General features: G+C 43.6%; 1 protein-coding gene across 14 annotated transcripts in view; it reads left to right on the top strand.

Annotated features, from left to right (window-relative positions):
- Positions 1-23195, top strand: part of clasp2 (cytoplasmic linker associated protein 2) — a 61203-nt gene extending 38008 nt beyond the window's left edge. For 3 of the 14 annotated variants that reach the window (XM_008290708.1, XM_008290707.1, XM_008290721.1), the window contains 23 exons: positions 1241-1414; positions 1652-1696; positions 3690-3797; positions 4112-4174; positions 4811-4917; positions 5073-5096; positions 5272-5427; positions 5922-6013; positions 6098-6161; positions 6900-6959; positions 7261-7263; positions 7751-7914; positions 9037-9115; positions 11912-12055; positions 13009-13152; positions 13250-13356; positions 13563-13704; positions 17808-18003; positions 18389-18582; positions 18678-18806; positions 19062-19268; positions 19985-20101; positions 21988-23195. In XM_008290708.1, the coding sequence (XP_008288930.1) occupies positions 1241-1414; positions 1652-1696; positions 3690-3797; positions 4112-4174; positions 4811-4917; positions 5073-5096; positions 5272-5427; positions 5922-6013; positions 6098-6161; positions 6900-6959; positions 7261-7263; positions 7751-7914; positions 9037-9115; positions 11912-12055; positions 13009-13152; positions 13250-13356; positions 13563-13704; positions 17808-18003; positions 18389-18582; positions 18678-18806; positions 19062-19268; positions 19985-20101; positions 21988-22065 (2597 nt within the window). In that variant the 3' untranslated portion in view covers positions 22066-23195. The remainder of the gene's footprint in view (positions 1-1240; positions 1415-1651; positions 1697-3689; positions 3798-4111; positions 4175-4810; positions 4918-5072; positions 5097-5271; positions 5428-5921; positions 6014-6097; positions 6162-6899; positions 6960-7260; positions 7264-7750; positions 7915-9036; positions 9116-11911; positions 12056-13008; positions 13153-13249; positions 13357-13562; positions 13705-17807; positions 18004-18388; positions 18583-18677; positions 18807-19061; positions 19269-19984; positions 20102-21987) is intronic. The other 11 variants (XM_008290712.1, XM_008290710.1, XM_008290709.1 and 8 more) reach the window with 11 other exon arrangements.
- Positions 23196-23687: the final 492 nt, after the last annotated feature.

Below are 23687 nucleotides of genomic sequence, written 5' to 3'. Positions count from 1 at the left end.
TTTTGCACTCCTATGTGTGCCTGGATTTAGCCGAAAGATTGCGGAGAGGATTCTTTTCCTGACATCCCAACAAAAAAATTTGGACCATATTGTAGTTTGTTTGGGGGTAATAATCACTTTTACGTAGTTCACTATCCAATCAGAAGTTGCAAAAATTTTGACTTTTGTTTGCTCACAGGAATGTATCGATTCCATATTAGCTTGGGGTACTTGTAAATAAAAGAGTCGAGGGATAAAAGGAAGGCAGAGTTCAGAAAAGCTGAACAAAAAAACAAAAAATGTGATCTTCACCGTTATGAATCATGTGCTACTGTATGTCTATTAGGTTTCATCTCAAGATCCCCTTAGTAGCACAACAATATCGCTTTAGCTCTGTCTTTGTCATATAGAAGCATTTTGTTTAGCTGTGTGTTGCTAGCACATAGACATAGACTCCGGTGTGTCGTGTTGAGAGTGTGTGTGGATTTAGACGAGTTTGTGTCTGTCACTGCAAGAAAGAGAGAGTCTGGTCTGCGTGCTCATTGTCAGTCACGGTGAAATCAATTTAAGTCCAACTTTATATGCTGAGCACTGGAACTTGTTCCCCAAACCACTGTTCATACAATAACTTACAGCACTGCAGAGCAGCTTCTCCTCAGCTGTTTGTCTTCAGGTTAACAGTAATTTGGGTCATTGTAGAATAAGACACACTGTAGACTTAGCACCTGGAGACAGGATACCATGGGGGAGAGAAAATGAGACTGTTCTCCAGTTTTCTAGGCAATAACTTTGGACAAAAATCTGTTATTAATAATATTCCACTACCTTTAAAAAGTCAGGAGAGCTGCCTGCAAATTTGGCATCATGTCGTCAAGCTTTCACCTAATTTATTTTTTTCATGTGTTTATATGACTTAAGTAAGTTGTAGCTCTCCGAGCCCCAGGAATCCTTTTTCCAATAATATCAAACACAGTGATGTTTGACATTATTTAACATACAAGCTGTAATGTACATGACCAAAATGTGCTTGGAAACCACTTAGTGATGGGCAGTAGCAGCTGCCTTTGCTATTTGTTATAAATACAAAACAACCTTTTCTTTTCTTTTCTTTTTTAAGTATAAGGGTGTCACATTAAAGTAGGATTGGTTATTTGTCCCTACAGCTTTCATTGTTAATTGTCATCTGCTGCGTGAACAAGGCTTTGACTTTACTTTGCTCTCTCTCTGTTTTGTCCTCTTCTCTTTCTGCACCTCTGTGAAGCCGGCAGTCGGAGCGGCTCGCCGGGTCGTGTGCTGACGAGTACGGCCCTGAGCACCATGAGCTCCGGGGCCCACAGGGTGCTGGCTACACCCAGCGGGGATGGACACAGACGCAGCCGCATCCCACGCAGCCAGGGCTGCTCCAGAGACTCGTCTCCTACCCGCCTGTCTGTTGGTGAGTACATGAACTCCAGGTTAAACCCACAAAATGATTTCATGTAATTCCTGCTCGACGGTGATATGATGCTTTGTGTCTATAAACTCAGATGAACTCGTCCAACGTTCTGTGCCTTGGATGCACTATGATACCCTGTAAGCTAGGATCTCAACTTAACTTTTTTTCCTCCTGCTCCCTGTCCATCTCCTCTTCCTCTGTTCCTTCCTCCCCGCCCCTTCGGCTCCTGTCCTCTAGCTCCTTCTAGCATTAGTTCCATCTACAACGGAGCAAGCAGAGGAGGTAAGGCTTCGACCTCGACCAGATCACCTCGGTATCCATCTCTCCACCTAAAACTATCATCCTCATTTTCCCTCTTCTACTTCAAATCATCCCTCCATCCCTCATTCTTCATCTCCATCCACCACTACAAATCTCTCAATCCCCCGTGCCGAGTCCCATCAAGCCGTTGCTCGCTGCCTGAGCTTCATAGATCCCATCTTTCTAACTCGTGTCTGACCTCATGTTGTGGCAATGGGTGCCCGTGATCTACACATGCCCACACATTACGAACGTACCTTCTCCCTCTCTTTACTAATCTGTTGTCGGTGGCCGGTAAAGACGCATTCTCGCAGGATCAGCAAAGCTTCATCACTACTTTGTTGCCCTTTGGTAGGCCGTGATTAACCCTGATTGGCTGCATAGACGCTGAAGCTGATGAACAGAGCAATGAACATGGAAGTTGATTGCGGTGCTACTGGATGAAACACAGCTTCTCCCCCTCACCCACCCCTTGAATGCTAAATCCACCTCTAATCATTTCCTTTTCTATTCTGTGTGTATGTGAGCGTGCGTGTGTGCAAAAAAAAAAAAGAGATGCAGCGTGCACTCCTGTGTGTATGTGAAGAAGACTGTTGAGTCCAGCAGTCCTGTGCTCCTTTTGGGAGCATCTCAACTAAAGCTGAAACAGTTGGTCCAACAAATCTTCAGCAGTTTATGATAACTGATGAGTTCAAGTTAATTAATTTTGTTCATTTTACCATTCACTGGTTCTAGCTACTAGCAATCAACCAGTATTCCTAAATCTTTTGAGCAAACACTTGTAAGTTCTAATGTGATGATTTACAAATGTTCTCTGTTGATCTGCTGGCCAGACAAACCAAGAAATTTGAAGATATTAGATTCTAGAAAGTTGAAATGGTGATCATGTTTTTTGCTATTTTATCCATCCATCCATCCATCCATCCATCCATTATCTATACACCGCTTAATCCTCACTAGGGTCGTGGGGGGCTGGAGTCTATTCCCTTAGGGCGAAGGCAGGGGACACCCTGGACAGGTCGCCAGTCTATCACAGAGCTACACTTTGAGACAGACAACCAAGCACACTCACATTCACACCTACAGACAATTTAGAATCACCAATTAACCTCAACATGTTTTTGGACTGTGTGGGAGGAAGCCGGAGAACCCGGAGAGAACCCACGCTGCACGGGGAGAACATGCAAACTCCACGCAGAAAGATCCTGGGTGTCCTCACCGGGACGCGAACTGGCGACCTTTTTGCTGCGAGGCAGCGGTGCTAACCACCGATCCACCCTGCAGCCCTCGCTATTTTATGACGACTGAACAACTCATTAATTTAACAAGATAATATGAGTTGATTAACCCTCTAAACAACCCGGTGGGCATGTTATCTTGAAAAAAATTGCCAAAACTACATAATTTATCAAAGATGTTCAACTTTCTAATTCTTATTCTGGACAAAAGAAATGTTTCAGCTTCCTTTGCTTGCACTGTTTCCACTGAGGACTTTTTATTGTAGTTCAAAATGAGCCCACACTCAGTAACAATTAGACAGGAGCAAAAAGTGCTCAGAAACTGTTGTTGTTGCTGTTCAGAAGATTAATCAGGACTGAAAATAATCACTAGTCACAGCACTGTTTAAGAACTAGCAAGCAGTACAATGTCTGGGAATTATTCTTGGTTGCAGACCTACTCTCAGTTTGTTGAGGTGGCTTCTGTTGAGATGCTCCCTCAGGGCCACTGGACCTCTATTCATATTTGTCAGTTTGTCACTTTTGCCTGTTCTTTCTTATTTATGTCTTTATCCGTGTACTCCTTTCACTTCTTTGTCACTGCTCATGTTTGTCTTTTCTTCTTTGTTTTTTTTTTTTGTCTTCTTTATGTCCTTACTACCACTTTTCCCCCCTCTGCTGCTCTTTCTTTTCCCTTTATTCCCCCCCCTCCACTTTTCCTGCCCTGCGATGTGCGGTTCTAACCTGGGTGGCGTTAGCTCGGGGCAGTCGTATCCCTCGGCCCAGTATGAGTCAGGGCTGCAGCAGAGAGGCCAGCAGGGAGAGCAGCCGGGACACCAGCCCCGTACGCTCCTTCACGCCCCTTGGTGAGTAGCAGTAGTGGACAGATGCCCAGGAGGGATGAGTAGTAAAATCAGGATGAGTCAGCCAACAGAGGAGAGTCTCTGTATTGACGCCTTTCTTTCATGCATGAAGTTACTCTTTGATTTTTAGATTTGGTTTTTATCCACTTGCAATACAACGGCTGATAAATCTCAACAGTTTAAAAAGTAGGAAAACGACTTGCATGGGTTCACATGTTTTTCTGCCTTTCATTCTATTCTCACACTCTACTCGATCAGTGTGAGGTTCATGCGTGTGCCTTTTTGTGTGTGTGTGTGTGTTTTAATCTTGGTTGCAGCAACACGGAGCTACTCTCGCTCCACCGGAGCTCTCCACACACCTGACGCTTTTGGGGCTGCAGGTGAAGGCTGAGTACATCTATTTCTCTGTACCTCACCCACCCACCCACTTCGTCTTGATTTTTATTTATTTTTTTGCTTATTCCGTTTTCTTTTTGTTCTCTTTAGTGCCCGTCATCCTGTTTCTTTTCCATCAGCCTCAGTTGTATTTTTTTTTTTTTACATTCTGCTCCGGGATGTCGAACGCTCCAGTGGAATCGCATGCTTCCGCCTGTTCAGTTGCCAGTTGATAACCGTTCTGCTGGTTTTTATACCAGTGCCCCTTTGCTTTCTTTGTTCAGCACTTCTCTGCGGGGGACACCAACGTGCTCTCCTGCCTTTTATGTCGATCATACTTTTTTCTCCCCCAGTGGCACCTACAATGTCGCCTTAACACGTCATCACATCAACTTACAGGATTGTCTCGTGGGGGAAATGTAGCGTGCGTGTCTGTGTGACTTGAGTAAATGTCAGAGAACGGATGATGAGGAGAGTGAGATGCTTGGATTGTGGATCGACCGTGGACAAGTGAGAGACAACTTGCTGACTGGGGGAGACAGTTTGCAGAATTGACTTTTATTCTGAACTATGGTTAACATGTTTGTTGTCCTTCTGTCCATCCTTTCCCTCTTCGCAACTACCTCTCTCTCTGTCTGCAGGATCAGGTTTTGGCATCAGTCAGTCTAGTCGTCTTTCTTCTTCAGTCAGTGCCATGAGGGTCCTCAACACTGGCTCAGATGTAGAAGAGGCACTCGCAGATGCACTGGTATGAAAACATTCCCACAGAAGTAGCAAAAAAAAAGAAAAGAAAACAGTTAGTGCACTTTCCAGTAAGCTGTCACCATGTGCAGCTCACATCTCCTAGAGTGTGTGTCTGTGTGTTAACTAAACCCTGGTTCTACCTCTGTTTAACGCTGTCAGCTGTTGGGAGACATGAGATCTAAGGTCAGCTCCTTCTCCCGCCTCTTACCTGTGTGTTGTTTGTGGGTGTGTTTAGCTGTGTTTGTGTTCAATCAAGAAGTGCCAATGCATGCTTTCTCCCTCGTTGTCTGGTGATTTTTTTAACTTTTTGAAACTTTTATTTCAGTTTAATTTCATGTTGTTTCCGTTTCACCTGCAGAAGAAGCCAGCACGGCGGCGGTATGAGAACTACGGCATGTATTCTGACGACGATGCCAACAGCGACGCATCCAGCGCCTGTTCAGAGAGGTCTTACAGCTCCAGGAATGGGGGAGCCATCCCCACCTACATGAGACAGACAGAAGATGTGGCTGAGGTAAGCCAAAACAGCAGCGAAAAAGAGAAAAAACAGTTATTAAAAAAAAATAAATAAATACTGTGCCAGACAGCAGTTGAATTTCCTAAGATAGAAACAAAAGCACAATTAAAGTTAATCTTATCTTTTATCCAGACAACTTTTAAGCTCAACCGTTGTCTCTATTTACGGCTATGGCTTTGAGGAAAATGCAAAACTACTGTTAGCACTGCTGATCTGATACACCTTGGTTTAAAAATTCGATGCCATAATTGAGCTCCTAAATTAGGATTGCAGTCGATCTTGAGCGTTACAACTTTGAGGAAACTGGTGTCATTATTGCACGAATGTACTCACTGAGGTTTAGTCTGTCTTTGATATTAAGTTCAGCTTCGGTTCCATATTTGTGTTTTTTCCTTTAATCAAATCTGAAAACCACAAAAGCATGCCAACCAAGTATTAAGCTAAATATTTCTTCATCTCCTTTGTGTTTCTGTATTTGTGGTTCTTTCCAGGTGCTCAACCGCTGTGCCAGTGCCAACTGGTCCGAGAGAAAGGAAGGGCTATTGGGCCTACAGGCACTGCTCAAGAACCAGCGCACCCTCAGGTCAATGACTCAACAAGCGAGTGTATTTTCAAAGGATAAATTAGTTGCTCAGTTTCATCTAACTGTGACTTTTTGTGTCTGCAGTCGGGTAGAGTTGAAGAGGCTGTGTGAAATCTTCACCAGGATGTTTGCGGACCCTCACAGTAAGGTATGGATGCATGCAGCGCAAGTACTCGCACCAAGACACACTTTACATTATCATGGCACAAAAATCATTATTCATCCACTTTGAGTTTACTTTGGTTTCAAATACTTTGTTTATCCCACCATCCTTCACTGTACCGGATTCTGCCAGAACATGGAAAGTGTTTTATCGCTTTAATACGCACACACATGCACATTTCAACAGTCACAGGTTTTAATATGTAGTTTTTAAAACGAAATTTATGAATTAAAACGGGATAAACAGGTCAACATGCATTCTAAGATGTACGCACATGGATACACACACTCAAACTTAAACACAGGCATGCAGAGCGAGCAACGGATTGTTTTCTAACGGCATGACGCACCTGACTTTGCGTGTGACCTCACGCTCTCCGCCGTCCTGTGGGATTGCTCTGTCACTGTTCAGCAGCCAATCCACTCGCTGCGCTCTTTGCATTCACCGGCACCCCCCCTCTCTTTTCCCCCCGTCCCTACCTGCAGTCTGAAGCGACAACACTCACCGCTCACACACTCAAGTGCACTTAAACGAACGTACGCACACACATATTTGGGCTGCCAGCTCTTCTCTCTGACTAACCGGCTGCGGTTCGTCCTCTCTAACACTGCCACCTTCCTTTCGGCGTTTCGAGTGCTCCGTGTCCTCACACATGTCGTAAGGTGTGTGAGCTTGTCCCCTTCCCCCCCCTCGTTTGACGTTTGACGATTTGATGAATTTCAGCGAGACTCCGGCAGGGTGTACGGCACGGCAGAATCCGGTATAAGCTCAGCCTCCTTCAAGGTACTGCATCTCGCCATGGATCTCTCTCCTGCCTCAATCTGTCTGTCCCACACCACTCCTCTTCCTACTTCTTATTTGTCATCTCCGATGTTTCTCGACATTTATTTCATTTCTTTTTTTTGCCTCCTCAAATTCATCCCATGTTATGATGGTTGAAGGTCTTCAAATAATTTTGCAAATGTTGTGTTGAAAGCCAAGATGTCGTGTTTCCTCTCACACACTGAGTACATGCTTTGTCAGGATGCTAACAGATATGTGTCTCTCTCTCCCCCATGCCATCCCACTCTGGAACTCTCTGTAGAGAGTAAGTTTGGCCAATCACTCTGTTTAAACTTTGTGTTTGGATGAAAATCTGCTTCGTTAATCTAATTGGGTAATCAGTTACCAAGACAACAACATAACACTTACTAACCAACCTCACATATTGTTGCCCGTACCTCCACTGGCGTGCAGTGATGGTCACCACACAGCCTGACTGGTGTTTGTTAATTCTTGTCAAGTCTCATTCTGGTTGTCTTCTAATATTATTGTATTTTGGGTGATTTAAGTCTAACTGATGATTGGGAATTAATTGGGCTGCTACCGTGAATGAATAACCACTAATTTCCCAAAGAAAACTAATACTGCTCTTGCGTTCGTCCCATTTAAGCATTATCTGTATCCAACAGAATACTGTAAAATTCAGGGTTGCTTGTATGCATGCATGTATGTGTGTATGTGTGCATGAAGCTTTGTGTGAGATAATGACTAAGTCACTGTGTCTAATTTAAAATGTGTGTGTGTGTGTTTAGGTGTTCAGTATGTTCCTGGAGACGCTGGTAGATTTCATCCAGGTCCACAAGGACGACCTGCAGGACTGGTTGTTTGTCCTGCTTACACAGCTGCTGAAGAAGATGGGAGCAGATCTGCTGGGCTCCGTACAGGCCAAAGTTCAGAGAGCCCTGGACATCACAAGGTGGGTGTTACATGCAGACTCCAGAGCTCCAGACGACCTTTTTACATTGTTTGCACTGCTGCACCTAACTTTAAGTGTTAACTTTCTTTTTTTGTCTATTTCCATTTTCTTTGCTAAATGTATAAGCATATTTGGTAAATGATGCAAACAGATTGAAGGTGCAGACACATTTTTGCACATTTAACCTGATGATCTCCGACTTAAAGTTAGCACAGAGTAGCTCTTCTAATGCTATATTTTAAGCAGTACTAAATTGTATTGTCATTTCTGACTCTACTGCTTTGGTTTGCTACTGCCTGGTGCTAAAACACTCCAGGGAGGGTCTACTCTGCTAAACATGCACCTGTCATGAAAAAAAGAGTTGTTTTAGAGACGTTGTGCTTGTTAAAATGTTTCAATTCGGAACGTTGATGCTTCCACTCAACACCCATCCTTGTGGCGGTGATGCAGCATGACCGGTTCAGAGAATCTTGCAGTTTAGAGGGGAAGAGTGTAGCCCAGGTTGTTTTCTCAGGCGTTTTATGAACAGATGTTCCCTAAACACCTCACATGCAGACTGTCTTTAGTCACTACATTTTAATGGTGTTTTCTATGCATCTCATTTGCATCAGTTGATGCTACTAAGCAGCCCAATGACTCTTGTTCACATCAATTATTGCAGCATGGCAACAAGAACAGGCTTGTCATTTATAGACACACACAGAAAGACCTGTTAATGTCAGGGGCTCCCATGCAGCCACTAAAACTGTTTAGTCGGATTTGCCAGATCCAAGCCAAGTTAAAAATTAGTTTTTTATCCAAGGCTACCATCACTCTGCTGTGATAGCCATGTTTTCATGCCTGAAGCCAGCAGTGCACCACTAAGAACTGTCATATGCCACAATGTCAGCCGCTGTTTCAGTCTCTGCATTACAGGACATTTTGACAGTTCAAGTCTGTTATTTCAGCTGTTAGGATGAACGCTATCAATGAGTCGTTCTCTGCATTGCATTTTTTCTAATGTGAGAATTGCAGATGCATGTTGCAGGAGAACAAGTTGTAACATAAGTCATTGGTTTACTGTTTATCTCTGAGTTATGTTTCATGTGCACACACAAAGTGAAACGTGGATGTCTCTTGCAGAGAATCTTTCCCCAACGATCTCCAGTTTACGATCCTCATGAGGTTCACTGTGGACCAGACACAGACGCCCAACCTCAAGGTAAATGACAAGTTAATATAACGTATGTGTGTTTGTCTGTGAGAAAGCTGAGTGTGTCAGGGTCTGAGTATGGGAGTGGGTGTGAAGCATGCACATGAAGCTGGAAATCCAGGGATGCTGTAACCATGGTAACTGCTGTACTGATGTGACCCCATGCCTGCCAATGCTGGATCTGCGTCCCAAAACCCTGAATCCTGGGCTGTGATTGGACAGTGATTGATCAAGACACTCAACTGGCTTCCTCCAAGCTTTCCTCCTTTCACTCCTTATCCTTCCTATCTCAATTCCTGCTACTTCATTCCTCACTTCCTTGCTCTTCTTACCCTTTTATCTCCCTGACACTTTGCCTCCTCCCACACCTTTTCCTGCCTGATGTTTGAACCCTACTCTCACTCTTCCTTATCAGTTTGCCTCTCTCCCTTAACACTAGGCTTGGGCAATAAAAGGATATTACCAGCAATACACTTTCACTCTCTTGCTGCAAATATAATCTAAAAAGAAAACAACACTTGTGTCAAAGTTAAAACCAGATTTCTACAAATTTATGTCAGTTAAGTAAAAATATGAAATGTAAAATAAGTGATTGCATAAGTATCAATCCCCTTGAAAGTGACTCACTTAATTCAACACAGGTGCAGCTGTGTATTCAAAAGAACACCTGAAGCAACTCTGTGAAAAGCTTATTGAAAAGTATAAGTCAGGGGATGGATATAAAAAAATATCCCTGAATATAAATTGGGCTACAGTTAAATACATCATTCAGAAATGGAAGAAATATGGTTCACGCATAAATCTTCATAGAGCAGACTGTGCTCAACAAGTGAGTGACTGTGCAAGAAAGAGACAAGTGAGCGAGGTCACCAAGACACATATGACTCTTCTGAAGGAGTTACAAGCTTCAGTAGTTAAGATGGAAGAGCCTGTGCATAGATGAACTGTTGAATGTTCTACACCGGTCATATCTTCTGGGAGAGAGACGTCACTGTTGTAAAAAACATAGTAATTCTTAACTCTGAAGTTAACTGGAAGATGGTTCTTTGGTCTGATGGCACATGTTCACAAACGCACCATCCCCACTTTGAAGCATGGTGGTGGCAGCATCATGATGTGGGGATATTTCTCTATAGCAGGAGCTGGACGGCTGGTAAAGATAGAAGGTAAAATGAAGGCAGCAAAGTGTAGACAAATCCTGGCAGACAACTTGATGCAGTCTACAGGAGAACTTTCACTTGGAACTTAAATAGGAAGGAGATTTGTTTTCCAAATCTCAAAGCATACAGCCAAAGCTGCACAGAAATGGTTTAAAGGAAACAAGGTGAACGTTCAGAGCCCAGACCTCAATCCAGTTGTGCAGACTTGAAAAGGGCCGTTTATTCACGATCCCTGTGTAACCTGACAAGAGCCTGAGCAGTTTCACAAAAAGGAATGGGGTAAAACGGCGGTGTCCAGATGTGCGAGTCTGGTTGAGAGCTATCCGGCCGAAGGTGCCTCGACTAAATACAGCCTTGAAGGGTGAATAGTTATGCAGTCACTTACGTTTAACATTTTAAATAATTTACATTGTTTTGTAGAAATCAGTTTTCACTTTGACATAGAAGAGTCTGCTTTTGTAGTTTTTTGTCAACAAAGTAACATTTATTTGACCTTGATTCAATGTTAAAAAGCCAGTAGAGGAAAACGTCCAACCAGGGGTAAGTAAGGACTTTTTGTAGGAACTGTATATTCTAACTGCTGTCTGTAATATCAAGCATTGATAAAATATCCTGCAATAAGAAGTGGCTGTCTACAGTACAGATACAAAACTCCTACTCTGAGGCCGGAGGAAACTGCTAAATTTAGACATAAAAATGTTCGTACAGTTTTATCTGGCATATAGCCTGTTGCATCAGGCTGCAACAGTTTATTTCAGCAAACCCGGTATCACGGCTCTTAGCTGGCAGACACAACGGTATAGTTTATCAGCAGTGATTAAAAACACAGTGCAGTCCGGTTCAGTATCGCCTAAGCCTACGTTCCCATCCTTTTACTCCTCCTTAACTCTCCCAACCCTCCCTCCTGGTTCATCTTCCTTCTCCTCCCTTGTCTCCCCCCTGCCCTCCCCTGTCCTCGTCTCCCTGTCTCTCTCCGTTGATTGACGCGGTGCTTCTCCTCTCTCTTTCTGAAGCCTGTACGGAGCTCGTGTTGCGGGCGAGGGCGAGGCAGGGGAGGGTCCGGGGTAAAATTGTTCCCCCCGAGAGCGCGGCGCCACGCCTGCTCTCTAGACGAGCAGGCCGCAGCCTGGAGCCAGTCCTCCCAGGTCAGTGCGCTCCGGGGGGAGCAATTATATGGCGCGCTCGGTGCTGCTAAGTGATTTGGAGGAAGTTCTGGTCCTTGAGGTGCATATGTAGAGAGGCGGATGAGGAGAGAGAAATAGAGGAAAATCAGGCCAGGAGTCAGTTGTGGCGTTTCGGAGCCTGCGGTGAATGTTCATTTCTTGGTTCCTTTGTATTGTCATTCGTCATCACTTTTATGTTGTATAGTTTGTTTTCCTATGTTGTAAGCATGACAATGAATGCAGTTTGATCTTCTCTCACTGACTCATCGGATCATTTGGTTTTCAGACCTCCAAGAGATGCACAATCTGCTGTGGTTGTACATGCTGACTGTGAACATTGGTGGTCACTTCTTCATCTCTGTGTGTTTGCAGTTTTGTTGTTACTGTGTTTGTGTTTTTGCAGGTGAATATTGGTCATGCACTTTCATTGTTATCAGTCAACTCACTAATGGTTTGTACGAACATGTACGTTTGTGCTGCAGGTGAAGGTGGCTATTCTAAAGTACATAGAGACGCTGACGTTACAGATGGAAGCTCCAGACTTTGTGAACTCCAGTGAGACTCGGCTGGCTGTCTCTCGCATCATCACCTGGACGACTGAACCCAAGAGCTCTGATGTCAGAAAGGTACACACACACACACACACAGACACACACTGTCATACGTGTGTTTTCTACAGGTTTTCTGCATCAACAACAGTCATGTCAGCTAATTACATGCAACACTGTGTGAGATGGGTCTAATAAAAACTTGGTGTCAATCTGCAGCAGACTTTACGATATCAGTTTAGAGCATATTAGATTCCTGGATTTACAATGAGTTATATAACAGCATCATTAGTTTGTGTCATTCAACTAAGCTACTGACATGTTCAGATAATGCGTTCTTCTTTATCAGCGTCACACAAACTTTTTGTTTCCTTTCGCCTCCATTATTTTACTTTGTGTGTGTATTTTTTCCCTAAGTTTAATTCAAAAATCGCATATATGGTTTGTACGGCATAAAATCATCTTGTGTTCTGCTGTTTTGCGAACGTGTTTCGTAGCAGCTGCCACAATGTGACAATTTGGTCTCAAGTTTCTCACACTATCTTCATTTTGCCACAGCTTGTCTTTGGTTGCCAAAGCACCACATCAGCCATTAGTTGATGTCTCACAATGTCAAGATGTCACTTGACAACTCAAAAATGGCTTCAAGTGTCTCTGAAATGCGATGAGAGTAACAAATATGGGAAATAATGAATCCTGGATATGCTGTAAATGGGAAATGTACAGAATATGCATTTGTTCATGATGGAAGGAAACACATGTTCTATAATAAACAGAAGTGGTCAAATGACTGTTGTTCATAGAGCACACTGAGGTCGACACAAAGTGCTTCCCAATAGAGAAAACAGAGCAAATTCACCTGACTATTTAAATGTTAAATAAATGTAAGTTAATGCTGTGGAGTGACAACCACAGCGGCCTCGAGTTAAAGACCACTCTAATATAGGATTCTCACAGTTATCATTGAAAAGAGTTGCCACCACAAGAGTCTTTCTGAATGAGACGGATTTCTTGTGTTTCGTGTGTAACAGGCAGCCCAGTCGGTGTTAATTGCCCTGTTCCAGCTCAACACTCCAGAGTTCACCATGCTGCTGGCAGCTCTGCCCAAAACCTTTCAGGACGGAGCCACTAAGCTGCTTCAAAACCACCTGAAGAACACTGGCAACGCTGCACAGGTACAACACACTCCATCTCATCCGTGGTACACGATACCTGTGGATCATTATACTGTGACGTAGATGACATACTTTGTGTTTTTTGACACATTCTCAGGCACCAATGGGCAGTCCTTTGACCCGCCACACTCCCCGATCTCCAGCCAGCTGGTCCAGTCCAGTCACTTCTCCCACTAACACATCCCAGAACACCCCCTCACCAAGGTAACGTAACTGTACAGTCACTCCTATACTGCACACAGTATTATATCCAGTTTTTCTTGCCCATTATTAGACAAAAAAGATGCACAGTCCAAATATCAAAATTGTGTTCCTCTAGTACATGACTGACATACCAAAATGTGTGTATCATACGTGGGTTTCTTTTATGAAAGGAGTTTAACTTTATCTTTTTTCCTGTGTCTGTGCAGTGCATTTGACTATGACACAGAAAACATGAACTCGGAGGACATTTACAGCTCACTGAAAGGTGTCACTGAGGCCATCCAGAACTTCAGCGTTCGCAGCCAAGAAGACATGAATGAACCAGTCCAACGACGAGAAGGAGAGGAGGTGAGTAGAGTAGGCAGAGGGGTGATATATGTGCTGATGCATATTAATAGTCTGTAAGTATGACTCACGGCTGATAGGGAGCTGATTGAAATTTACAGCTTCTGCTGTCAAGCATCGTTGGGAAGTTGTTTTTGCGATTACCAGAGATATCTTTGGTTTTAGGTAAGATATTTACAAAGTGTTCACATTTTCTTGCTCGTTTACTGATGATAGTGTGAAGTCCAGCTGAAATAATGAACTTGGACTGTGGTGTTAAGGTGCAGGCTTAAAATTTACCAAGTGACCCGTTGTTGAGTGAAACATCAGAATTAGGCTGGATCTGTCACATCGGTCAATTATTTTGAATCATAACACCATCCGTGCAACCATCCATCCATCATCTATACACCGCTTAATCCTCACGAGGGTTGCGGGGGGGCTGGAGTCTATCCCAGCCGACTTAGGGCGAAGGCAGGGGACACCCTGGACAGGTCACCAGTCTATCACAGGGCTACACTTAGAGACAGACAACCAAGCACACTCACATTCACACCTACAGACAATTAACCTCAACATGTTTTTGGACTGTGTGGGAGGAAGCCGGAGAACCCGGAGAGAACCCACGCTGCACGGGGAGAACATGCAAACTCCACGCAGAAAGATCCCGGTCGCGAACCGGCAACCTTCTTGCTGCGAGGCAACAGTGCTACCAACTGCGCCACCCTGCAGCCCTCCGTGCAACCAGATTATTTAAAATATTTTATTGTCACCACAGCAATGAAAACCACAAACAAACTAAAATTTACACACATTAAAATAACAAACAGGCAAAAGATGAAGAAATGACCGAATCTTGATACAGATTGAATAATGAAAGCAAGTAAAGTCAACTGAGGTAAACTCACCTCAATGAGAACATCAGTAAGATACAACAAATTAGCACACTTACAATAAACTGTTTGAACATAGCAAATAAATATTTCAAAATGTGTGCCATGTAAAAGTGGTTTGTAAACACTGGGTGCATGGAGAGGGACTCGGGTGAAGCTGCCTCACTGTGCTGAGGTTCAGGTTCTGAGCGGTCGGCCTGGACAGCTGTCATCAGGGAGCCTGTGTTGCATCTGTGAGCATCCCAACAAATCTGTCAGCCCACAGAGCAGACAGCTGGGAGGGTGTTGCTTAAGTGGAGGTGATGTGGGGGGGTGTCTCCCGCCACTAAGGGAGACTACCCCACCTCCAGATCTGCAGGTTGAGACAGCGACGAAGGACAAAGGGGTTCTAATAATCATGGACAGACTGTTTATGAGTCAGGGAGGGAGCACCCTTGGGTTTTGTTAGTGCAGCCAAACCTTGCATTTTCATGATGTGCACTCATGGTGGTGAAACTATCGAACAATTTCTTTATTGCTACTGATGAGGTATCTGTCGTCTGTACGTATCACCAATGGATTGTCGCCCATTACTTATTCAGCAGTCTGGTTAATTCATTTCTCTTGCTGTGAGGGAGCCAACTGTCAGAGCCAGACAATATAATTTACCTAAACTTTGGCGTAACACTGTCACGACTGTGAAGATTAGAGGTGTTGAAAGAAGCAGTCTAAGGAAAATTTCAGCTCTGCATTCTTCACAAATACAACCGATTCCATGATGCTGACAGTATACACACCATTAAAACCACCTGCCTAATGTTGTTTAGGTCACTTAATGCCACCAAAACAGCTCTGACTCGTTGGGTCTTCGACACAGGACCTGATGCTTTGGGTTCTGTGGGTTGTGAGATGGAGCTTCCATGGGTCAGGCTTGTTCCAGCACGTCCGCCGGTCGCTCGATCAGATATGGATCTGGGTGTTTTGGAGGCCAAGCCAACACTTTGAACTCTTTGTTGCGTTCTTCGAGCCTTTCCTGAACGGTTTTTGTGGTTTGGCAGCGAACATTCTTGTTGGTGGGAGCTCACTGGTGTTGGAGAGTGCTGTTTCCAAGGGGTGGTGTGCTTGATCTGAAACAGGGTTTAAGTTCACAGTGCTTATCAAAATAAGGTTGACATAAATGCCAGGATCCAAGATTTCTCAGCAAAACACAGATTTTAGGGAGATGATTAATGTTATTTACTTTGCCTATCAGTGGTTTTAATGTTGTGGCTGGTCGGTGTCGTGCAATTGTGGTGTGTCTGTGATTTGTTTGTGACACAGTTTGAATATTTTTTTGGTTTTGATACAGAAAAAAAAAACATCTTTTTCAAAAGCTTACTTTGAAAAATATATACCAGTCTATGAGAGCAAAGGGATCATAAATTCCCCAAACACGACATGATTAAGTATTCGTCGCTAACTTTTGATGCGTGACAGCTTTTGCTACTCAATGCTGCCAACATATTTCAGTCTGCACTAAAAAAGCGATCGTAATCCTATTTAGCCTTACTGCATGTTTTCCAAGACTTGCACAGACATAAATATACACACACATACATGTACTGTACGACTCCCTGATATCTGATCTGGCCCACCGCCCCTCCTGTCGCGTGGGAACTGAGGCGCATACGTTCAGCGTTTATAGGTCCGATGACCGTGAAGTTAATCCCCCGCAACCGCTGATAAAATCATGTTTATTGTTTGTTATCGTCTCGGCTGCTGAAAACAGGAATTCATCGACAAGCACCGTCTCTCTTAATATTTTCAAGTGCTCATCCAGATATAGTGTGCTTGTTGAGAACAAATTTACGACTTCAGATGTCACGCCAGGTCTAGTTGCAGCCCCCTCCCAATAACCCCGGCCCCTTTTAAGGACACGGTGTACTCGAGTACCGATGTGTGACCTCTCGACATTTCCCCCATCAGATGTGTCTGAAATCCAACCAGCCCACATGTCATCAGCCTGCCAATCACAGCACACCTGACTCATCAAACCACCACTCAGATAGTAGAATTTACTGCTCTGTGTGTAAATATACACACAAACAAGAGCACCTTAGAACCTCGACACTCCGCTCCTCACCTGGAGGTTCATGTGTCGGCCTTCACAAGTTGGCTTGTTTATATCGCCTCAAGGAGACAACATGTTGTCGTCTGAGGAAGCTTCATCTAACATGTCCTGGTAGATGTGGAAAATAAAACTAGCATGTGTTCGAATATATTTTGACCGCTAAAAACATCACACAGCCCTGCAGATTAGGCTGCTGTCACACCTCAGCTGTTTGGTTGTAGTTCAGTTAAACAGTCTGGAGGGAAAACTGTCATTTTACTTCTGGTTTAGACCAAATACATGGACTGAGATCAACAGAAAAGGCTGATAATAAATCCATCTGCTAATTGTGATTTACAGATCAATCTCCTAGAAATGCAGCATCTTCACACTGTAATATAAATCACATCAGTGCAGGTTAATTTTATTTATATAGCCCAAAATATGAAAGCATTAAACAAAATGAGAAATTTTCCTCAGTGGACTTTATAGTTGCAACAATGCAATCAGATGCTTGTCAGTCCACAACGTTTGGAGGTATTATTGTAGCAAAACTATTTGTAAATGTGCATGGAGAGCTGTGTGTCTGTTTGTCAGTCTGTTTGTCTGTAGTGAGATTTGTCAATGTGTAAAAGATTTGTTGATATACGAAGATATTAATAGATGAAAAGTCTAAGTATTTGGCTACAAGTGCTGGAAATACAGACAGATCACCCGTTACAAGTCCAGCGGGCCTCACCATTGGCTGTCTTTTTGCACATGGCTTTTGCTGCACTTCTGCTGTGAGAGATTGGTATCTATACCTTCAGGGTTTCTGTGTCCTGAGCTCAGGCTCAAAGGCTCGTTCATTCTGACTGCGTACCGCTCTGCTGCTCCTTACCTCAGTAGTTGTGCTGCCTGAAACAAATCTTTTACAAATCTTCTTACACATCAACGACACACAGATTGAGACACAGACACACAACTCTTCATACACATTTACAAATAGTCTTGCTACAGTAATACCCCCATAACAAAGCTTCATCTTTATCCCCTGTAAATGTAATCAAAAATAAAGGGCATCTTTTTGTCTTAGTTTCTCTGTGGTTCAGAACAAATCAAACTACAAAAACACAATCAGCCTCTCTAACATCGGAATGTTTGTTTCTCTCTCTTTTGTTTTGCAGGGGGGCAGCGGGTCAGACGGCAGAGGTTCAGACTTGGTGGACGGTGGTCGCATGGCTCTGGACAACAAAACGTCCCTCCTCAACACCCCACTGCTTTCTTCCAGCCCCCGAGGGGCCCGCGAGCACTTCTCCGACTCTCCCTTCAAACACAGCCGCAAAGACACCAGCATGGACGACTCGGAGCATCTCACTGACGGTACACAAACACATGGCGACAGAAAAACACACACATACTGCTCAACACCTATGATAACTGCAACATGTGTTTTTTTTTTGTTTTGTTTTTTTTTTGAACGTGTCCGATCCAGCATCACAGCAAGCAGAATGATGATCTGGCTGCTGTGTTGTGCTGAACAGATTTCCTTTGCCAAGGGGAGCTTTGTGAATATAATGCCTCTCTTGATATTCTGATTTGTAATTATTTATTTATTCATTCTGTTTTATTTCATTCATTTATTTTGGATGCTTGCTTATTACTGAATTGAATTTAGTGTTGCTGGACCTGGAAGAGGGAAAAAGAAAAGCATACAGTTTAAAGACAGTTTTAACACGTGTTCTTCTTGTCGTTCGCCTCCGAGCAGACAGCAGCCTGGACCAATCAGAGCTGGTGGCCGAGCTGCTCAAGGAGTTGTCCAATCACAACGAGCGCATCGAGGAGAGGAAGGCAGCGCTGTGTGAGCTGCTGAAGCTGATTCGTGAAAACACCCTGCAGGTGTGGGACGAACACTTCAAGACCATCCTGCTGCTCCTGCTCGAGACGATGGGTGACAGAGAGGTGAGACACACACGCTCTGAATCTGTAACAAGCGAATGCAAGGGGGGAAAAAAGCATGAATTCCTTTGATCTTAAATCTTTTTATATTCTCCCAGCATGTGATCCGAACGCTGGCTCTGCGGGTGCTGAGGGAGATTCTCAGCAAGCAGCCCTGGAGGTTCAAGAACTACGCAGAGCTCACCATCATGAAGGCCCTGGAGGCTCACAAAGACCCTCACAAGGAGGCACGTTTGTCCACGCTCACACTTTGAAGCAGATTTTATCGCAGAGTATTAAAATGTGGCACGCACAAGATCGATTTTGTTTTATTTCAGGAGCATCAAAGCTTTAAGTAAACAACAGTTTATTTGTCTCCTCCAAGAGTATCCAATGGTGATGTTAATCAAATCCAGCTGATTAGAACAGTTGGAACATACAACGTAATTTCAGGCCACCTCCTTTATGAATAGCTAAAGTGTAACGTTTGTGTGTTTCTGCAGGTGGTACGAGCAGCAGAGGAGACAGCAGCCATGTTGGCCCTGTCCATCAGTCCAGACCAGTGCATCAAGGTGTTGTGTCCCATTATCCAGTCAGCTGATTACCCCATCAACCTGGCTGCTATCAAGATGCAGACAAAAGTGGTGGAACGGGTTCCTCGTGAAGGCCTGATCAGCATGTTGCCTGAGATCGTGCCGGGACTCATACAGGTAACACGCATGTTGAAAATGAGCCATGTTGTAATTTTGAAAGCCAAATGGAGCTTTAGTGTAGGCATTAGCGTCACTGTTAAATCATTTTTTCACACACTTTAAACACTGCAGCTTAAATAATGATGTGGCTAATTTTTGGATTTTTACGTATTTGTCTCAAGACGAAAGTGACATTGAGAGCAACAACGAAAGAGAGACTGAGGAAGTGTGTGACGAAGGAATTCTGAGTCTGTTCAATTCCGACACTGAAGAAGACGACTTTAGAGGTTTTTTGTGCGCAGGAGGAAGATTAAGATAGCGATCAATGACTTTTAGGCGACTGTATTTTTATTTTTTAAACCAGCCATGTTACAGGCACTGTTCGGAAAAAAGCATTTACATATTTGTGTATGTTACCGGTACGTATTTGTAAATATCTCATGTTAGAACGTGGACACCTGCAGCTTATATGTGTACACATTTTTTTTCTTTTTAAAGTTAGTGGGTGCGGCTTATATTCAGGTGCACTTTATAGTCCGAAAATTATGGTAATCTATTTCAATTATCTGTGAAGCTTGACTCGACCTGTTATACTTCTTTCAGGAAATTTGTAAAACCAGTGCAGCCTTCTGCATAGGATAGGTGGTGTGTGACCTTCTGTCACACACCACCTATCCATACGTATACAAATACTTGTCTTGCAGCTACGTAACGCCTTTTATCTCTGTGAACAGGGTTACGACAACTCTGAGAGCAGCGTGAGGAAAGCCTGTGTGTTCTGCCTGGTGGCCATCCACGCAGTGATAGGAGAGGACCTCAAACCGCACCTCAGCCAACTCTCCAGCAGCAAGGTAACCTGAGCTCAAACCGTTTCAAACTTGGAATCATCGCAAGCCAGCTAGCTAAAAATGTGTAGCATCTCATCTCGCTTACCTTGCAGGAGTGTACACCTTTGCACTCAGAGTTAGGAGTCACTTTCGAACGCGTCAACACAATCAAAAATGTGAGCGAACACACATTTCTGCAGGAGAGCAGTGTGGCAACCCGATCTATTTATCGTGGTGTTGTGATTTTCCAGCTCGTGTTTATTTCTCTAGTGGAATGATAAAAATACGCAAGACCGAGAAGATAGGAGCAATGACTTCAAGAGGTTTAGTAGGTCAGTTGTAATTAATTTGTATGCTCCCTTCAGTATTTACTGCTGAACCATATGCCAAATTATATCAACTGTAGATACAGGTATTCCAGTGTTTTTGGAAACTTGAAAGGATGCAGTGGCCATAAATAGCTGTTAAATAATGAGACAAATGCTGTCATTCAATGTTCAAAAAGGACACGTTCAGTTCAGTTTTGCAAAGACACACGGCTGCATTCTGATCAAAGCAGGGCAGTAGGTCGAAGGTTAGTTATCTCAGCAGCTCCGTCGCTTTCCTCCTCACTCCTGGAACTGACTCAAAACGGGTTCCCCTGAGAGCAGACTTGATTTTAGATATAAGACAAACAGTTGCACAGTGAATAGCACCGCGATGTGTTTCTTGGCTAAAAGCTGCTTCACTGAGAGTGTCGACTGCGCTGCCAAGTTGTCTTAATGAAGGATGAAGCCACTTTCACACAGCTGTGGCCTCTTTCTTATTTTCGACCCTTTCTCATAAATTTTCTCGAACGTGTTTGGTTTTGGTTCACTGTGGCTTCATATGGAAACCAGTTCTCCATAATAATTAGAATCACAGTCTTGTTGCGTAATTCTTTGAACCCCAAGCTGGGTGTTGTGTTTTGTTTTGGGGTTTTTTTGCTCCTGTCACATTTTTATTTTGGGCTAATTTATCATTGTAATATGAAGTCTTACACCTTTATATACAAACTACAACCATGGCAAGAAGTAAAGAGAACTCAAACTTTCCTCTGTGCAGTGTAACACGGTTACAATGCCTTAAATCATCAAAAATACAAATCTATTAATTAATCCATTTTTTTTAAACAAAATTTTTAAAAATGCATTTGGAATCAACATGTACATAATTTTTCCAAATGTCACTCTGAATACTATAAATATTTTACAACTGAGATTTTTCCTTTTTTGTCACATGACTGTTGGTCACAGCTGAGTCACTAAAAGCTTCACGGTTGCACCGAGGAGCGCAGACTTTTTAGATTGTTTCGAGTTTTTTTTTTTTTTTTTGGCCTTTATTTGAAAGTGGAGTGAAGAGGGGGACAGGAAAGTGGGGGAAGGACCTGCAGCAAAGTGTCATGAGCCGTATTCGAACTCACTGCCACTGCGTCGGGGACTTTAGCCCTTGTACGTGGGACGCCAGCCCAACCAAGTGAGCTATCGCGGCGCCCCGACTTTTTCGATTTTTACAGAATCTGGTGCAAAGGGTCTAATTGTTGGTGAATTTTTAAATGTAGAATAAAGTGATTTTGAACCAAGCAGGACATCACAGGATATTATTGTAAGGGCCGTTGGAAAGTAGAAAAGATTTCCGTTTTACGGTTTCTGTCTCTGGTAGATGCTGTAATTTTGCAGATTTTATCATTTTGACACACCTTTGAAACCCGTCGGCAAGTTTTGGGGTTCGCATTGTTAATAGCTACACCTTGTGCATCACATTTTACCTGCTAGGACTGAATAACTAGGAACTACATGTTTATAGCAAAAAGGCTTGTACTGTGGATTTTGACCATCTCTTACCTGCACAGACATTTACATGGCCATCCTCTTCTGTTTTTCTGTTTGTAGCTGAAGCTGTTGAATTTGTACATCAAGCGCGCCCAGTCCGGCTCCACCGGCAGCGAACCCTCGTCTGAGGGCCTATAGGAGACACAGCGCCGTCCCACAGGACAACCACAGAACTGCAACTACACCCTCCAAACATCAAACATCTGTTCATGAAATCACACCCACACAGGCCGAGAACAAAACACGGATCGAATCGCTCTCACACGAGCAACCTGCGTACATCCACAGCAGACACAGCGTATACACACACACATTCGTAGGTACACAAAGTCCTCATACGTTTCCCGCCTCGCTGCAAGATGGGAGTGATGACAAGGAGAGGAGTGTTGTAGTTCTCTCCCCCCCCCCCGATCCCTGACTGAACTGAACCCTTACATTTGGATTAAACATAAACAGACTTGCAGTCACATACTCCTCCCAGGTTCGTCACTGATCACTCGAGGATGAAGATATGAAATGTCCGTCCTGTCCACTCTGCTTTCTATCCAGAACACAACAGTGTCCCTTCTGAACAACATCGTGATGTCAACAGCAAACGGAGCATCTGCATGGTTCTCATTTTTCTGTGGGGGTGGGGGGGGTGGGGGGTAATATTTCATCAAACAGCACTGCGATGAACAAAACGGTGCTGTCTTTGTTTGCTTCTTGAACAGTGAGTAACTGGGGCCAGGTAGACGGGAATGTAAATTTACATTGTGTCATAGTTTGGATTTACTTTACGCAATGAGGTTTTACTGCAGTGGTTTTTAATACCTGGAGTTTTGTCTCTTCCTCACACATCAACACGCGTTCTCTCTTTCAAAAAGGTGCTGATGAGCCTGAAGAAAGGTACGACCGACCAACCCTGCACAGCACTAACGCAAGTCACAGCGGGTCACGCCTGCTCATAGCAAATACAGTACATAGACAGGTTCCAAACATAGGAGGCGTTATGTGCTTGGCTATGCATGAGACTAAACTTAAAGAATAACTTTTTATTGGGGTCCTATTGACAGTCAGAATAACGTGACTGGGGGTTTTAAATTAATGTGAACAATGTCCACCCCTTTCAGATAAATCCATGATGTCCTCTATTTGTCCCAGCTCATCTTGGATCACTTCTGGGCAACATGGGGAGGAAAATGGGTGCGTGCTGCTTACTACATGAAGTATGACCAGACATGGCTTATTATCACATAGTGGATATGTATCTATATATGATATTAAAATGGAATATCCAATAACAGTGTCATTTAGGAGAGTCCCCCAGGGGGGTGCACGCGCGCACCTGTGCCCATCCTTGTTTTTATTTCTCTCTCTCTCTCTGTTGCGCGTGCCGTAGTCTCTCTCTCTCTCTCTCTCTCTCTCTCTCTCGCTCTCGCTCTCGCTCTCGCTCTCTCTCTCGCTCTCTCTCTCACACTTATTATTTTTCTCTGCCGAGAAATTTGTAGAAATGTATTATTTACTGCTCTGAAAAAAAAAACAACTGTCATGTCTCACTTTTCTCCTGTTCATCGTGTCTTTCTTTCCTTCCTCTTCTTGTAACATTCTAGTTTTCACTGTTGTGTTTCCTCCGTGCATTTACAAAGCTGTGCTTACAATAAAATAAAGAACTTGTACAGATCATGATAAGAAATGCCTCTTTGGATTTTTTGCAGTATGAAAAAATGTTGATGAATGGACGGATATAGTGAAGTCTTCTCTTACTGCCGTGCTGCCCG

Source organism: Stegastes partitus, unplaced genomic scaffold (genome assembly GCF_000690725.1).
Source record: "Stegastes partitus isolate 25-593 unplaced genomic scaffold, Stegastes_partitus-1.0.2 Scaffold692, whole genome shotgun sequence".
Classification (NCBI taxonomy): Eukaryota; Metazoa; Chordata; class Actinopteri; family Pomacentridae; genus Stegastes; species Stegastes partitus.
The sequence above is the reverse complement of the archived record's forward strand: the minus strand, read 5'-3'. Positions and strand labels throughout refer to the sequence as shown.